The following is a 16,768-nucleotide window of genomic DNA, read 5'->3' as shown; positions in this document are numbered from 1 at the left end:
ATGTAGCCAGCACTGCAATGCGTGCTTTGCTTGTTGATGGCCCTGGACTTAGTCTCCAGCGCTGGAGTAGATGGAAGATAAAGAATCAAAGTTAGATTTCTAAAATTTCTGACTCTGGTTTATTTTGTTCAGTATGAACTCTAGTTACACCGATTTTCCTGTAATGTACATAAATTCATTCATCCTTGTGATTGAATAAAACTCCATCGTAGGTACTAAAGAGATTGCTCAGTGGTTAGTATACTTACATATGTGTAAGTGTGAGGATAAGTGCAGACCACAGAACTTCTATAAATACCTAAATCAGAGGCAGAGACAGGATCTCAAGGAGGCTAGGTAGCAAGACAAACCGTGTTAGAGAGCTCTGGGTCTGATCCTGTCTCAGTGGATCAGTGGGGAAACAGTAGAGGATGAGCTGATTCTCAGCGTGGAACCATGGCTTGCGCACATCTTTACACAACATACACACATAAACATGGGGAAGGAAAATCCCTAGTATTGGGGCTGGAGAGATGGCTTAACCATTAAAAGTGCTTGCTGCTCTTCCATGGGACCCAAGTTTGGTTCCCAACACCAGGTCAAGTGGCTCACAGCAGCCTGTAACTCTAGCTCTGGGAGACCTGATGCCATCTGCTGGCCTGTTCCAGCAACTGCACTCTCAGGAATATATACAGGCAGAGAGATATAAACATACACACAAGTAAAAATCTGGAAATTCCATTTAAAAAAAGCCCCCATTAACGTGTATGTAGATTTTATACTTTTATTTTTTATTAGCATACAATAACATGTATAATGTGTTTCGTTGTATTTTCTTTTCTTTCTTTTTTTGTTTTTAAAAGATTTATTTATTGATTTTGAGTACACTGTCACTCTCTTCAGACACACCAGAAGAGGGCATCAGATCTCATTACAGATGGTTGTGAGCCATCATGTGTTTGCTGGGAATTGAACTCAGGACCTCTGGAAGAGCAGCAGTCAGTGCTCTTAACCACTAAGCCATCTCTCCAGCCTCCTCATTGTATTTTCATATTCTTATATCATGTATCTTGATCATATTCACTCTCATCACCCTTTCTTTTCTTCCTTCCATTTTCACTGATCCTCTTGTTTTTGAACGAGTCTTTTCTTCATATCTTCTTAGGTGGTGGGTGGAGTGTGACCCAGTGAGTCCATTGGAGTTACAGGAACCTGGGTACGGCATTATTTATAGAAGCTTGGGCAACTTACTAGCATCTTCATTGTTGAAGAAAATGTCTCTCTTTCCTTAGCAACCATTAAGCATATCCTCAGGGAAGGATGCAGCCTCAGGGGCCATATTCTCTAGCAACTCACCTGCCTGTGAATTCTCAGAGAGGGATGGGGATTTGTGAACTCCTTCCCTTCCATTTTAGATGTTGACAGTCAGTCTTCTGCAGGTCATCATAGACCTTGTGAGTTCATGAGTGCAGGGGCCATGCCATGCCCAAAAGCCAGAGTTCTACAACATTATGGCCCTTCCTCCAGTTCTTACATCATTCTGACCTCTCTTCCACTATGATCCCTGAACCTTGGATGGAGTGATACAGATTCACTTGGCGCTGAGCATTCAACAGTTGCTTAGATTTGTACAAAGTTCAGGCTTGAGTAAAGTTCATTTGGCTGATCTTATGGAACCAACACGATGCTGTACTACTTTCCTACGAGGAGTAGCTACTCACATTCGCATGGCCAGCATATTGGTTTGAGGAAAGGGAACTGGCTAGACAGATGCTGCTTCAGATTAGGGAGTTACAGCATGATCCCTTCACCACCACCATAGGTATGTCCTGCTGATGGGACAGGAATGCATGGATTGCATCGTCTGAGCTTTCCTAGGTCTTTCGTACGCCATTGTCATTGATTAACCATCTCTCCTTCTAGTGAATGCATTTTCCATAGTTAACAGCACTGTGGGGAGACAACTCCATTCATAGTGTTTGCAGTAAAGGAGCCAAGGTGGTGGTGTGAATGTGGAATCGCAGCTCCAGGCAACCAGGCACACCCAGTCCCCTCCCTGCTGCTCTCTTACAGCTGCTCCAAACTAGTGAGAGACCCTATTTACACTAAAGAGGTATATGGTGTCTGAGGGAGGATTCCCAAGATGAGATTGACCTCTAGCATCCACATACATGTCCATGTGTGTGCCCACTTGAACACACACAGAACGAAAGAATTAGTCATTGTTCTCTTGTTTTCTGAGGCTGGCTAAGCAGTTAAGAGCACTGGCTGCTCTCCACTTGAAGCACCCACATGGCAGCTTACAACTGTACCTCTGGTTCCTGGGGATCTGACACCCTCACGGACGTACATGCAGGCAAAACACCATAAATAAGTAAATAAAAAAAAGATGGAAGTATTAATTTCCAGGCTCTTGGAATAACCTCACTTTAAGCCTCAAAACTGACAGTCATATGGATTTTTAAAATGCCAATAAAGCTGGGTGAGATGGTACATTCCTGTAATCTTAGCACTTGGGAGGCTAAGGCAGGAAGATTGCAAGTTTGAGGCCTAGTTTAGCTTTGAAGACCCTGCTTCAAAAGAGATGGGGCACTAATAAGGTTCTACTAAAATAGATATTTTCTGCCTAAGAAGAATAGCCATTATATGTACCTGTTTGTCTCCTCCTTCTTGAGAAAGACTATGTCTGACCTGTGCCACATCACATCTGCACACATTGCCAGTAAAGGACCCAGGACTGTGGTGTTCTGATCTATACTTGTACAGGTTTTGAGAATTTTTTAAAAATGAGACAGAATCTCCTGTTTTCATCAGGCTAAGTTTGAATGTTCCTATCTCTGGAATACTGGGTTTTTGAGGTCTATATCACTGTTTAGCTTTGAAAAAGTGTTTAATGTATATTCATCTTCTCTAGATACTTTGATTTACTTTAACAAAATGTTCCTAGGTGAGCTACATGGAAATTTACTGTGAGAGAGTACGAGATTTGCTGAATCCCAAAAACAAGGGCAATTTGCGTGTGCGTGAGCACCCACTTCTCGGACCCTACGTGGAGGATCTTTCCAAGCTGGCAGTCACTTCCTACACTGACATTGCTGACCTCATGGACGCTGGGAATAAAGCCAGGTATGGTAGGAAACAGACCAATGACTTTAGCATATTTTGAGGTTCTTTTCATTTTCAGTGTGAGAATTGAAGCAACAGTTGTAGCCTTGGAAGCTGCCTTTGTTGTAGAGCCTTTGAGTCTGGATATGCTGGAGACGTGTAGGTTCAGCATATTAAGTAGCTGTCTTTTCATTAAGATGCTGCATGGCTGAAACAGGTCAGAACTGTGGTGTAACTCTTAGGTATTGACTGAGTTATGGTGAAATGTTAGCTGTAATATCTAGATGAGGCGATAGTAACTGATCTGCACTAAGTGAGCCAGTTAAGAATAAAAACGAAGTGCTCTGGTGATTACTAAAGGGTAACTGGATATGGTAACTGATGCAGGGCCTTTTGAGTTGAGGGGCAACGTGATGGGCTCACAAAGAAGACAGCATTTAGGGCAATTGTGTAAGTGACAGTCCTTTAGTCTAAGTAAGGTTAAGGCTGTTGTCTGATTGTTATGCACGGTTGTATGGAGCCTGCTATCCATTGGAAGAACTCTCTTGTCAAACGGTCACCTTTGGTTTGTTTAGGACTGTGGCAGCCACCAACATGAATGAGACAAGCAGCCGTTCCCACGCTGTGTTTACCATTGTTTTTACCCAGAAGAAACAGGATCCTGAGACGAACCTTTCGACTGAGAAGGTTGGAGAACCCCTGATCTCTTAGGTTGTGAAGGGATTTTTGGGGAGAACTTCCTTTTATTCGTTGCCTTTTTTGGACAGATTCAGTGTTGTTCTCCCTCCATGGGAGTGGCTTTAATTCTGCTTACCATTGACCCACACCAGTTCTCAGTGCGCTGGGTCTTTCATGGAACTGAAAGATAGAAAATACAGTTAAGAAAATGTAAAACTTTGGGGGGAATTATTTATTTCTAAAACAGTTAAGCGGTTCTGGAGGGGGGGTGCCTTCTCTTATTGACTAGATCACTATAGTGTTTGTTGACAAAGTTATTGCAGTAATGGCTGCAGGAGAATAGGCACACAGTAGGCTTCCTTCCTGGGAAATAACTCTATAATGACTCTGATACTGTTTAAAAACCTTTCTCTGATTGCTTGTTTGTTTTTGTTACTAAGAATGGAACTCAGAGCCCATTGCAAGGTGGGCAGACACTCTACTACTAGTGAGCCATTCTTAGCCCCTAGCTTCCTTTGTCGCTGTCGGTTTCTCTGATACTGGGGATAGAAACACATCAGGCAGGCCAGGCAAGCCACCTCCAGCCATTTTGGATTGTTAATTTCTCATTTCATTAGTGGCTAAATATTATGGAGCTTAGCATGAAACTGCATGCTTCGAGTCATGGTTCTGCTACTTTTTACTTACATAATCTTTAGCAAATTACCTTAATCTCCTTGTGCCTCTGATTTCCTTCTGTAACAACTTTAGAGGAAAGGATTAAATATTAATGTAGGTTAAGTGCATATAGCAGTGTCTGGCATCCAGTAGCCACTCAATGTTTGTTTATTCTGTTGTTGTAACTAATAAAAATAGTTATGGAGATGAAACTTAACATCTGAAGTTTCATTCAGCGGGGGTGGGGTGGGGTGCTGGGAATTGAACATAGGGCTCATGTCAGATCAGTGCCACACTGCTGTGCTGTGAGTCTAGAGTCAGTGCTGGGAGTGAGACAGGATTCTCTGCCTTTTGCCTTGTAAAGTGAGTGCTATCTGATAGTATTGTCACTAAAAGCTAGGACCATTTTTTTTTAATGCCTCAAAACTATTACTTTGTTTCAGCTAATTGAAAGTATCCAGGGTACCCCCTTCTGGATCCTTGTGTCTAAACTGTCCTGAAAGTTTTCCAACAGTTTCATTGAGGAATTGTAAAGGGTTATAATAACCTACATATATTCAGAGTATAAAATTTGACCTTTTTGGATGAATGCTTACGTATGTGAAATAATTAGCCTACTGAGAATTTCTGCTACTCCAGAAAGTTGCCTTGTGACTTTGTATTATTTCTCTGTCCCCTCTTCTACACCATCCAGACAGTTCTTGACATGCTTTTCTCACTGGATTAGTTTATCTTTTTTTTTTTTTTTCTCCCACTATTTGCTCATGTTCTTCTGTAGCTCTGGCTGTCCTGGATTCACTGTGGAGACCAGGCTGCCCTTGAACACACCGACATCTTCCTGCACCTGTCTCCTGAGTGCTGGTATTCAAATCATACTTGCTAAACAGTTTTCAAAATAATTATTGCCACCAGGAGTATGTAAGATCTCCAGTTAGTCAGTGCTTCCTGTTTCAAATGCCAGTTTAATGGGCTCCATGTGTGTATGTGTGGATGTGTTGTGTGTGTTTGTACATGCGTGTACATACAGAGGTCAATGTGTGTTAAGACACAGCCTCACTGTGTACTCTGGCTGGCCTGAAACTTGCTGTGGAGACCAGACTGGTCTGGAATTCATAGAGATCCACTTGTCTACGCTTCCTGGGATAAGAACCACTGTCTTATCTGTTTTATCCTTACGTCTTGAGCTCATCTCTAAATGGAGACCACCCCCTCTGAGCTGAGCACTAGAATCACAGTCATGTGCTACCACACCTAACTATCTTGGGTATTTTAAAATTCTCATCGTATTGTTCTTTAGGTCAGTAAAATCAGCTTGGTGGATCTAGCAGGAAGTGAACGGGCTGATTCAACTGGTGCCAAAGGAACTCGATTAAAGGTATTTATTTTAACAAAATGATCTAGTCAATCAGTGTTTTGTATCATGAGTCTAAAACTAAGGTTAGGGGCTGAATCTACATATAGACTAGTTTTACAAATAAAATTCTGTCATGAGATAGCTGCATCTTTTAATTTATATATTGTTTGCAGTGGCATTTACTATATTATTTATTTTGACATAAGTTCTCAGGTCTGGCCTTGAACTTAACATGTAGCTAGAATGAGCTTGAACTTTGACTCCCCTGCCTCCATCTCCTGAGTGTTAAGATTATAGGCACATGCTGCGTGTCTCTTATGTGGTCCTGGAAATAGGACCTGGTGCTCTGTGCGGGCTCGTCACGCACACTGCCAGTGAGTGCAACCCTACCCTCAAGACTGTTCTCATGCTGCACCGCCAGAGTTGCACCAGAGACCATGTGACAAACAAATCTGAATTTTAAAATTTAATTTTTAATGGGAAAAATCCCAACTGTTGATCTGTAATTTCAATGAAATGATAAGTTAGATAACAAAACATGAAAGACTTTATAGTCAAGAGTGAGGGTTATATCTTGAGAAATGGGCAAAACTTGGCTAGATGGGAGAGACGGTAATGAGAATAGAATATACAAGATGCAGATGTTAGAACCGGTGTGGACTTTGACAGAGATACGCTTACCGAGGACAGGCCTTTTGTGTTGGTGAGTTGTGGGAGGAAGGCTTGCTTCTGTAAGATTCTGCAGCATAAGCATCTTGAAGGCAGAGAGGATTGGGAGATGGGTGTGTGGTCTCAGCAGAGGGAAGACCAAAGGCTGCAGGAGTGTGAGTGGTGTGCAGCAGTAGAAATTCTTGGTTGTAAATCTTTTGTGTTTGGTGTTTATTTTAGGAAGGTGCAAATATCAATAAGTCGCTCACAACTTTGGGCAAAGTCATTTCAGCCTTGGCAGAGGTGGTAAGTTTCCTGTTTCACTCAAAGAGGAAGTGTGTGCTCAGCAAGTGAGCTTGCTGATACCGTGCTTCTTCATGAAGGGCGTACTGGTTTTGGCCTTTTTATGTGATTTAAATGATTTTTTCAGGTAGGACCAGAGTGTGACGTAACTTGATTGTACTGAAAGGAGCGTGAAAAAAATTGTAGCCGTGGCGCCATAGCAGGGACCTAAAACTTCAATTTTTGGAGCCTTACTTCACACCTCAGAACCAAATGTGTCCTTGTAGGTTTCCCACGTAGTCTCTCATGCTAGAAGACATATTTCTGGAGTACTTTGACAATGTGGCTTTGGAGAATGATGCTGATTTAGAAGCCAACAATACATAATCTTAAAGTACAGTCAGGTATCATTTAGTGAGATGAGTGCATTCTTAGAAACACACCATTCGCTGACTGCATTGTAGTCACAGACAGAATACACTGACACAACGGGGAGTAGTACAGCGATGCGTGGCTGAGTCTCCAGCACCAGATGCCCTGCATTGGGCATAACCGTGAGTGTGGTGGGTCCCATATGACTGGCAGTACAGGTTTGTGTTGGCCAGCGTTTCTACAACCAGTGCATTGTGTTACTGTGCTACCAGACAGCAACAATGTAAGTTTTCAATGCCTTAATTAATAATCTTAGTAGATCACCGTTGTCTCTGCACTGCATATGTAGATTAAATCGTCTTTCTTTTTGCAATACTGACACAAAGCTAAACCAACTTTTGTATGGTCTTTATTATTCAAATTTAAGACCCAAGGTAGTTTTTGTATGCTCTAATGTAATTGATCCTTTGAATCACTAAAAAGAATGAAATCTCTTTTTGTCCCTGGAAAGTGTTCTGATTTCCATTTATTCTAGAGGTTTATCTCATGCTCCTTTTCTCTCCTTTAAATGCTTTCATTCGCAGGATAACTGCACAAGCAAGGTACGGTGGGGATTGGTCACGCCGAACTCGCTTAGTGGGCAGCTCTAGGCTTTAATGTTTTCAGAGGATAAATAGGACATAAGTTAGAAATGAACTTTTGGAAAGGTTTTGTCATTTTTTTTCTGGCTTTGGAATTTAGAATGATTATTTAGGGTGGCTGTGAATCATGAGGCTTCACACCAGAATTAATTAAGGAACATAAAGTACTTTGGAGAAGGGATAAAAATAAAGGAACAAGAGAGAGGTTTGGGGAAGTGTTTGCATGGTGTCAGGATGCTTATCCCACTGATCTGTAACTCTGTCTCCATAGTTACAGATCAAAACACGGTAAACCACCCAAGAGTAGTAACTTAAGTTTCTCTGGAGTCCTGTTCTAAAGCATAGCTAGTTTGTTGAAATTATTGGAAACAAGTAAGATAAAACAAGTTCATATATTATTAACATATGTCCATTGTTTTACTTATTTTTCACCATAGAAACTTATGAGTAATTTAAAATGTTTTTTCCTACAATTTGGTTATGCAAGAAAAGACTATTTTCTTTTAACCAATAGTGTATGCTTCCTATATTTCTATACAAAAACTCTAGTAATTAAAGTTTTTGATATTTTTCTGCACAAAAAAAACAAATTCAGGTCACCTAATAGTTAAGAATTATATACAAGAAAGTCAGGTAGAGGCAGTATTTACATCAAAATATTTAGTATTCACATGCTTGATTTTTGTTTGTTTTCTTCACTTTGGGGCATTTGTTTGTTTGTTTGTTTTTTATCCACGAAATAGATCATTGTGTAACTATTTTTTTTATTGGATATTCTCTATATTTACATTTCAAAGGTTTTCCCCTTGGCCCTCGCTCCCATAAAAGTATTTTTTTTATTATAGTGTATGCTATGGTACATGTCAGATATTTGAGAACAACATTTGGTAGATGGCTCTCTCCTTCTGGGAACCAAACTTGGTGTTACCTGGTGTATCAGTGCTGATTTTGGTTATGTTTTCTTAACTGCTTGTCAAAGATACTGTGCCCAAAGTGTTTACAAGTTGAATACTGGATTTTCTTTTTTCTTTTTCTTTTCTTTTTTTTTTTTAAAAGAATTACTTATTTTTAGCTATATGAGTACAGTGCAGCTGTCCTCAGACACACCAGAAAAGAGCATCAGATCCCATTACAGATGGTTATGAGCCACCATGTGATTGCTGGGAATTGAACTCAGGACCTCTGGAAGAGCAGTCTTAACTCTTAACCATCTCTCCAGCCCTGGATATTCTTTAAAATAAATATTTTAAAGTCATGGTCTAAAGACATGGATGGGATATTAGATAATATCTTACATTGTTAAATTTACTAAATTTATTCCTTATATACTATGTGTCTTCTGAAGTATTGAGACCTGTGCCTGCCAATTACTCAAGTGTTAGGGTAATGGAGAAATATTACTAATGGTCAAAGCTACGTGGTAAGGTTCCCATGTACATTATAATACTACTCTGTTGAGTTTTTGTGTCATAAAGATTTATAAATGAGATGCTAAAAGAAATTGTTTTGCATGTGCTTTTTGAAGAATTGACCTGTAAGTTGAACATTTCAGTTTCGATGGAATACAATCAGATTTACTTCAGAGTTTTAGCCTGGTTTGCTGTTTATGTGAACTTCCCTCATACATAGTATTGTTAACATTATTCCCTTTCCTTTTATAGAGTAAAAAGAAGAAGAAAACGGATTTTATTCCTTATAGGGATTCTGTACTTACATGGCTCCTTCGAGAAAATCTAGGTATGTTGACCACTACTAGTACAAGTTAACTTTGTAGCTGCCGTTTTAAAGCTGTGTAGCGATGTAGTTCATTCCACATTTGTTTTGGAAAAGAGTCATGTCTAGATACTCATAGTAAGTCACTTGAATGTTTCTTGTCTTTTTCCGGTTTTGCATTTGGTTTTCCCTGGCTGGATTCACTTACTGTAGGACACAAACTGAGGAGCAGTTACTGTCTTCTGTGCTCCACACAGCTTCTTAAAATGCAGCCTTTCTCTTGAGTTTTTACTCCTCGTTAAGAAAAAATAATTCACCAACTTTCCCATCGCTGAGGGCAGCGTGGTAGAGTGGCTAAGATCGTGATCAGAGTGTGTGCATTTGTTTGTTTAAGGCAGGGTCATCCACAACCCAGGCTGCTCTGAACTCCAGACACCACCTCCTGGTCTGGAATTATAGGCCTGGCTGCAGTTTTTTAAGGGAGAGTAGGGGAAGCACAATATGAGTGGAACAATGGGCAGCACAGGAACATTTAAGAATGTTATTGGGTTCCAGGGTTGATGGCACATAGGTATAATCCCATTACTTAGGAAATGAAGGCAGTAAGATACCAGCTCAAACCAGCATGGCTACATGAGACCTTGTCAGAAAAGAAAAAAAAGTTGTTGGCTTTTGATTAAGTTTTAGGATCTGCTGTCAGTTTTAACACAGTAAATAAAACTCTTCTTCTAAAAGATGAGTGAGATCCTCACCATTCATTTTCTCAGGTGGCAACTCCCGAACTGCAATGGTTGCTGCTCTGAGCCCAGCAGATATCAACTATGACGAGACTTTGAGCACGCTGAGGTACTGTCTTTTGATCTCAGGAGCTGAGTAGTTTTGTATGCCATAGGTTTTTCTTACACTGTGAGGGGTGTTGAATGTGTTATGTGAAAGAGGAAAATAATTTTTGTTATAATGGAGTTTACTTATGTGGCTTTCAGATTCATTGGGATAAAGGTGCTATAAAGCCTCATACAAATAACTCATTGGTCAAGGTTCTTAAAATGTGTGAGTCTTCAGAATGTTTGATGGAGAGGGGACGACGTTATTTATGAGAAGTAGAGCCTCCGAGAAATGTGGGGGTGCATTTTCTTTCTGTTTCTAGATACGCAGATCGTGCAAAACAAATTAAATGCAATGCTGTCATCAACGAGGACCCCAATGCCAAGCTGGTTCGGGAGCTGAAGGAGGAAGTGACCCGGCTGAAGGACCTGCTTCGTGCTCAGGGGCTGGGGGACATTATTGATAGTAAGTGAACTAGCATCACACAGAGTCTCCTCTCCTCTCTAGATTCTTATATTCAAACCAAGCTTAGGGTTGAGTGTGGTGGGCACTGGGCAGGCAGACGCAGGCTGATTGCACTGAGTTCAAGGACAGCCAGAGCTATACAGGGAAACCTTATCTCAAGTAAGGAAATAAGCCTGAAACCGAAAGGCAGTAAAAATGGTTTTATGAGGTGGTGCCAGTGGAATAATCTCAGATTTTCCTTGTGTAGAATGTACCCAGATGTTTAAAGTTTTTTTCTTTTTAATTTTAAATTAATTCTGAAAACTTAACCACTTCATAAAGGTATTACTGGAAGCTTTTGTTTCTGGACTGGGGTAGTATTGCTAACACAGAGGAAGAACTCACCATTCAGGTCTGCTGCCAGACGAGATTTACCTTCCGGGGAACCTTGTTCTCTGTGGGGAAGTGAAGACGAAAGTCTAATTCCTAGAGCCAGCCTTGCAGAAAGTACTGTTTTACAGTGTGCCTTTATAATGCCTGCTTTAAAGTCTTAGTCATTTCTCTATGCAGTGTGAATCCAACCTCTTGTAACCTGTGGTTGGCAGTGCAGCTCATCATTGCTTAGCATGTGCAAGGCTCTGGTTTTAGCTTCAGCACTTTAGAAAAACGTTCTTGCCATAAAATTGATTATTCAGATAGAATATGGGTTATTTAATAAAGCATAGTTTTGTTTTTAATGTAAAATATTATGTACTTTGAAATACTGATAGATTTCAAACCCTCCTCCAACTTAGGTCTTATTGATTAGAACCTGGATTTTAATTACTACAATTGTGAAAATGATAACCTATATTACTGAGTTTTCATATTTTATCTTCTCAAATGCCAAATGCTACTCTGTACCCACTTTATTGCTATTGATTCTGAACTTTGACCCTTCCTGTATTTCCCTCCTGCTCACCTTTAGTTGATCCATTGATGGATGATTACTCTGGAAGTGGAGGCAAATGTGTGTATATCACGGTCATGCCCAGTACACTGACTTGCTAATCTGCCTGCTGGGTCGGCCTTACCATGAGCTTTGCATGCCAGCGGCCCTAACAGGGAATCCCAGACAGAGTGCTGTAAAGTCCAGGTCTCTTGTTCCTATCCCTGTCCATTTAGCAAAGTAACTTAAGGAATGAAGTTCATGCCTTCAGCACGTTGATTCTTTTACTCCAGCGTCAGTGTTCCTGACCATAGAGTTAAATCAGGGTCAAAATTATACTTGAAAAGGTCAGTCACACTTGATAAGCCCATATTTATTGAAAGTCTGTAATATACTTGGCCCTGTTCTAGCTACCTTAAACATATTATCTCTTTTAATTCTGTTATTGATAAAAATTATTCTATCCTTTTTTTTTTACAATATCCAGGAGTGGTTTTCCTGAGGTGCCATGTTTAGGTTAGACAGTTTACCTCAGAGCTCTTGATGTTAATCATTACTACTACATCAACATTTTTTTCCCTCTTGAGTTGTTTCCTTTTATGATCCAATTATTTAATAGGGAAATTTCTTTTTAATTAGCATTGTAAATGTGAGTCTTTGTATAATTACAAAATTCATTTCTAGTTAGCCAAACTGTCTGTAATTAAAGAGCTCTGTGTGTGCTGGTTATACTCACCTGTGCTTAGCTCTGTTGGTTTCTCTTCGTATCTTGGGCCTTATTTTACTTGATCGTTAGATAGACATTTTTTTCTCCTTTCATAAATTACTACTTAAAAATTTAAAATAGATATCTAAAGAACATGACTCAAATGAAGATATCTTTCTATAAATGTCAAGTGGACAAGGAAATAGTTGTTTATGCTTTTAAGATAACTCATTAAGACATGTCAAATCTCAGTTTGGGGACAAGGGAATACACAGCAGAACCCAGAGGTGCTACCAAGTTACTGTGCTGGCTTAAGCCCAGAGGACTGGGATGCCCAGACATGCGTGTGGCTCTTGGCCTGGGACAGCTCTGTCTGAGATCTCCGAGGCTGAAGCATATTGTTGTGGAGAGGGTGCCGTGCCTTCCTGTTCTTGCTTTTGTGTTCAAGGTGCTACTGCTGGCCTGTTGCCTATCTTTTCTGAGACGTTGTGGCATTTCCTGAAAAGTGTGCATGTCTAAGTTTTAATCTCGTAACCCCAAAGGAGGGCAGCCCTGGCTAATTCTCAGTTTTCTTTTGGATCTACTTCTTTTAATTCATTTTGCGGCTTGCATGTGTCCACAGGACCATCTAACCTCCGTCTGTCCCTCCTTCCCACCTTGCTGCCATCATCTGATGGATGATTTTTGCTCCAGTTCCCGTTCGCTTTTTAAACCTGCCTCTTTGCTTGTTTCCCCACGTTTCCCCTTTATCTGCAGATGGTAGTTTTCAAACTGTCTTGAAGCAACTACCACAGGCAGGCTTCAAGAACTGGTTTTCATTAGATAGTAAAGATGACTAAACTCAGTGAGTGACTGTTTTCCCAACTACTTCCATTGCCTGATATCCTTTAAGGAAAATCTAGTTTTGATATGAGTTTAAGTAACATAGATTTTCTCAAATTTAAAAATAAGGACCAGCAAGATGGCTCCGTGGATAAAGGTTCTTGCTACCGAGTCTGAGGACCTGATTTAGGTTCCTGGTTCCCACACGGTGGAAAGAGAGAACTGACTCTCACAGGTTGTCCTCTGACCTCACAGGAACACATACAAAATGAACCAATTTAATTTTTAAAAGCCTCTTAATGAGATGATTTTTAAATAGAAATGTAAGTGGACATGTTAGCACACACCACAGTATGAACATTCGGGAGTGAGAGGCCCGAGAGTCAGGAGTTCAAGGTCATTCTTGGCCAGAAAGCAAGTTCAAGGTTAGGCTGCACTTCATGAGATTCATGTCTTCAAAGAAACAAGGCAAAAGGATTGCACCAGTGGTTTTTCTTTGCAGTTCATTTGAGAAGGAGGATGAATGAGTGAATGAATGAAATCACAAAAAAGCAAATCACTGAGTTTTGTTATTGGTGGACTTTTTCCCAGGACCAAGTTTAAGAGCATAATTTTCAGTTATATCCCAGACCTTAGTTAGGGCAAATATGTCTTAAAACTTGCCTGTCATACTAGGAAGGAGACTTGCCAGTACTCCAGCAATTGTGCCATAAAATTGTGCCATAGGGGCTTTTACTTAAATTACTAAATGGCTGGTCGCTTTTGTTTACTGTGACTCATAAATGAAAAACATACTAAAACTTGTCAACTTACTAATTGCTTTTTCCCATTGAAACAACTGTTCACTATGAATATCATGCCATACTTCTTCAAAATTATTCTCATTTCTACAGCTACTTCTTTTAATTTAGAATATATTTTTTGGCATGTTAAAATGCTTCTATGCAAAGACTGCTAAATGCTCTCAGCTTTACAACTAACATTTCTTAAATTCTTGCCTGAATTCCATTAAACACTAAACTAGGCCAATATATGGTATTTATTACTATTTTTCCCCTTTCTGTTAAAAACAACTGGATTTTAAAAATACAGTACAACAGTAGATACTGAAGAATAATGAGAATTTAAGGACTTAGTTTACCTGCTTAGGAAGAACATCCTTACAGCTCTGGTTACAACCTCCCATGTTGTAAACATCTCAGCTCTAAATTCAGAAGTGGCTAACTGCTTAGGGTCGATATCAAAGAGCGACATGTTTTAGAACTGCCATCTAGTACGGTTTGACAGCTTGTCTTCATGTTCGAGTGCGCGATAATCTTGTGCTTTGATGCTGTCCTTTCTCACACTGGTGTTCCTTCCTGTCTTTTTTCCTCCTCTGCTCCTTTCCTTCTTTCTTCCTGCCTTTTCTTCTTTCTGTCTCCCAGATCTGAAAGATTTTCAGAACAATAAGCATAGGTACTTGCTAGCCTCTGAGAATCAACGCCCTGGCAATTTTTCCACAGCATCCATGGGGTCCCTCACTTCATCTCCATCTTCATGCTCACTCAGTAGTCAGGTGGGCTTAGCATCTGTGACCAGTATTCAAGAGAGGATCATGTCTACGCCAGGAGGGGAGGAAGCCATTGAACGACTGAAGGTAAGTCTGAAGATGGAGGCAGAGTGTTCTCTGCATTTCAGAAGGCAGAACCAGGACTGAATAAGCATTACTGAAATTTTGGCTTAGCACATGAAGATGTTAACTGTTAAAGGTGCCCTGAAAATGAGATTATTTGTTTTAGTTAATGTCTTTTTATCAGAATGTTTGAGTTTGACTTAACCAGAGATGTTGAGCCTCGTAAGAGACTTTCGGTGAGGCAGGCTTCTTCTGGGTTCTTTCTTATCATCCTGTCCTTTCCTTTGACATTTTACTTCCTTCAAAAAAGAAGGTGATTTTAAAATAAAAATCAGTGCTTTTGTGTCTTGATTCAGAAAGTGAGTGAAGACAGCGGCAGTGTACTCATATAAATATAATAAATAAAAAGTTCTAAAATGTCTGGCAAAAGCAGAGGAAGGATACCTCTTTCTATTCAAGGTTTCAAGGTACAGGTTAATCTGTGCTGTTGTGAAACCGACTTGGAAGCTTTCCCACAGATTCTCTTGAAGTCCCGTGTGGGAAGGTGTGTTCAGTCACATTTCCTCATTAGGAGGGTCAGACACCATCTTGCCAGCAGGACTTTGGCAGTAGAGAAAAGTGAAACTTCCCTCTTATTATTTATATTAAATGTTCACCTCTTTTAAAGATTTTGAATCGTAACGATTTTTCTATTGTACCTTTCTGCACAAATGAGATTACCCTTTTCTCGATGTGGAGAAGCTTCTTTCTGGTTGGTAGCTAGAACCAATTGGAAATGATGCCACTTGTTAGGAGTCAAGACAGTAAGTAGGTTTTTTAAGAATTAGGTCATCCAGTAGCCATTTCCAATGGCTTTTAAGGAAGAATGCCTTCCTTATTCAGGGAGCTCTCTCCCAACTGCCTAAATCTGATGAAAACAAAGCAGTAATACTTTATCGACACATATACTGCTCTCCTGATTTCCCTTGAAGCAACGCAAGTGAAATATTTCTCCCTCTAGCTTTCTTCTAGAGTGCAAATAGCTTCTTTGCCGCTTTGTGCTCAGTCATGCTGTAGCTCACTGAAGCAGAAGCGCCTTGGCTCTGCTCTTACTTTGTGAATGGTGAGAATTCCTTTTAGACAGGCCTGCATTTTAATGATGCAGGCAGAGAACATCGTCTGTCCAGAGTGTGGGGCAGCAGCTGTACAATAGAAACGCTTGAGAATGTCTTAGGAGCTGCATTCCTAAGGCATGACACTGCGAGAGAAAAATACTGCCATGGAGAGCAGCAACAATGGAGGCTAATCCATCTCCCGAAAGGCCATTTGCCTTTGCTCCTCTGTGTATTTAGCTTAAGGTCAGCGTTCACACTTTACTTTTAAATAGGTGCTGCTCCTCCCTCTCCATTGAATAGCCTGTTTCCACATATAATGTCAGTACCTCGACTCCTTTCTGAACTTCTCTGGCAAAAAAAAAAAAAAAAAAAAAAAAGAAGAAACAATTTTTCTTTAAAGCCACGACTTGAACTGAGTTGAAATCTATGTGTATGTGATTTGGTCTTTTTACTCAATACTGAGTTGTAAGCATGCAGCTGTAGCCACTGGCTCTGATGTTTATAGATGCACATCAAAGTCAGTACTGAGAGTGGCACGGCCCAGATTTAGCATATAAAGATCTATAAACATCCGTCATAGAAGCGGGCAGGGCAAATGCTGTACCAACCAGTCTTTAGGCCTCACACTTGAAAGTACACTTGTGTACAGTGAAACCTTAGCTACTTGATGGCCTCAAGCAGTGCTCCATGGAGTAAGCACCTTAATCTTCTAAATCTTAAAACCCAAACTACAATGTTTTCTGTGGAAATATTTCTGATTTGCCCTACCAAGTTTCCTTTTCTCTTGCTGCTCCCTCAAGAAGAACTAAAGAGCCGAGGACAGTAGCACATACTGTAGTCTCAGTACTTGGAAGGCGGAGCCAGGAGGATCAGGAATTCAGCACCATCTGAGTCCACATAGTGAGTGT

At 40.3% G+C, this 16,768-nt stretch overlaps 1 protein-coding gene across 6 annotated transcripts in view; it reads left to right on the top strand.

Annotated features, from left to right (window-relative positions):
- KIF1B (kinesin family member 1B) overlaps positions 1 to 16,768 on the top strand; it is a 117,798-nt gene that overhangs the window by 29,066 nt on the left and 71,964 nt on the right. For 2 of the 6 annotated variants that reach the window (XM_080921653.1, XM_080921649.1), the window contains exons 6-14: positions 2,927 to 3,105; positions 3,660 to 3,771; positions 5,717 to 5,794; positions 6,662 to 6,727; positions 9,378 to 9,453; positions 10,197 to 10,275; positions 10,577 to 10,719; positions 11,666 to 11,707; positions 14,579 to 14,790. In XM_080921653.1, coding sequence (XP_080777779.1) covers positions 2,927 to 3,105; positions 3,660 to 3,771; positions 5,717 to 5,794; positions 6,662 to 6,727; positions 9,378 to 9,453; positions 10,197 to 10,275; positions 10,577 to 10,719; positions 11,666 to 11,707; positions 14,579 to 14,790 — 987 coding nt within the window. The remainder of the gene's footprint in view (positions 1 to 2,926; positions 3,106 to 3,659; positions 3,772 to 5,716; positions 5,795 to 6,661; positions 6,728 to 9,377; positions 9,454 to 10,196; positions 10,276 to 10,576; positions 10,720 to 11,665; positions 11,708 to 14,578; positions 14,791 to 16,768) is intronic. The other 4 variants (XM_080921652.1, XM_080921654.1, XM_080921651.1 and 1 more) reach the window with 3 other exon arrangements.

Source organism: Micromys minutus, assembly GCF_963924665.1.
Source record: "Micromys minutus genome assembly, chromosome: 9".
Lineage (NCBI taxonomy): Eukaryota > Metazoa > Chordata > Mammalia > Rodentia > Muridae > Micromys > Micromys minutus.
This window is presented reverse-complemented; position numbering and strand designations above follow the sequence as displayed.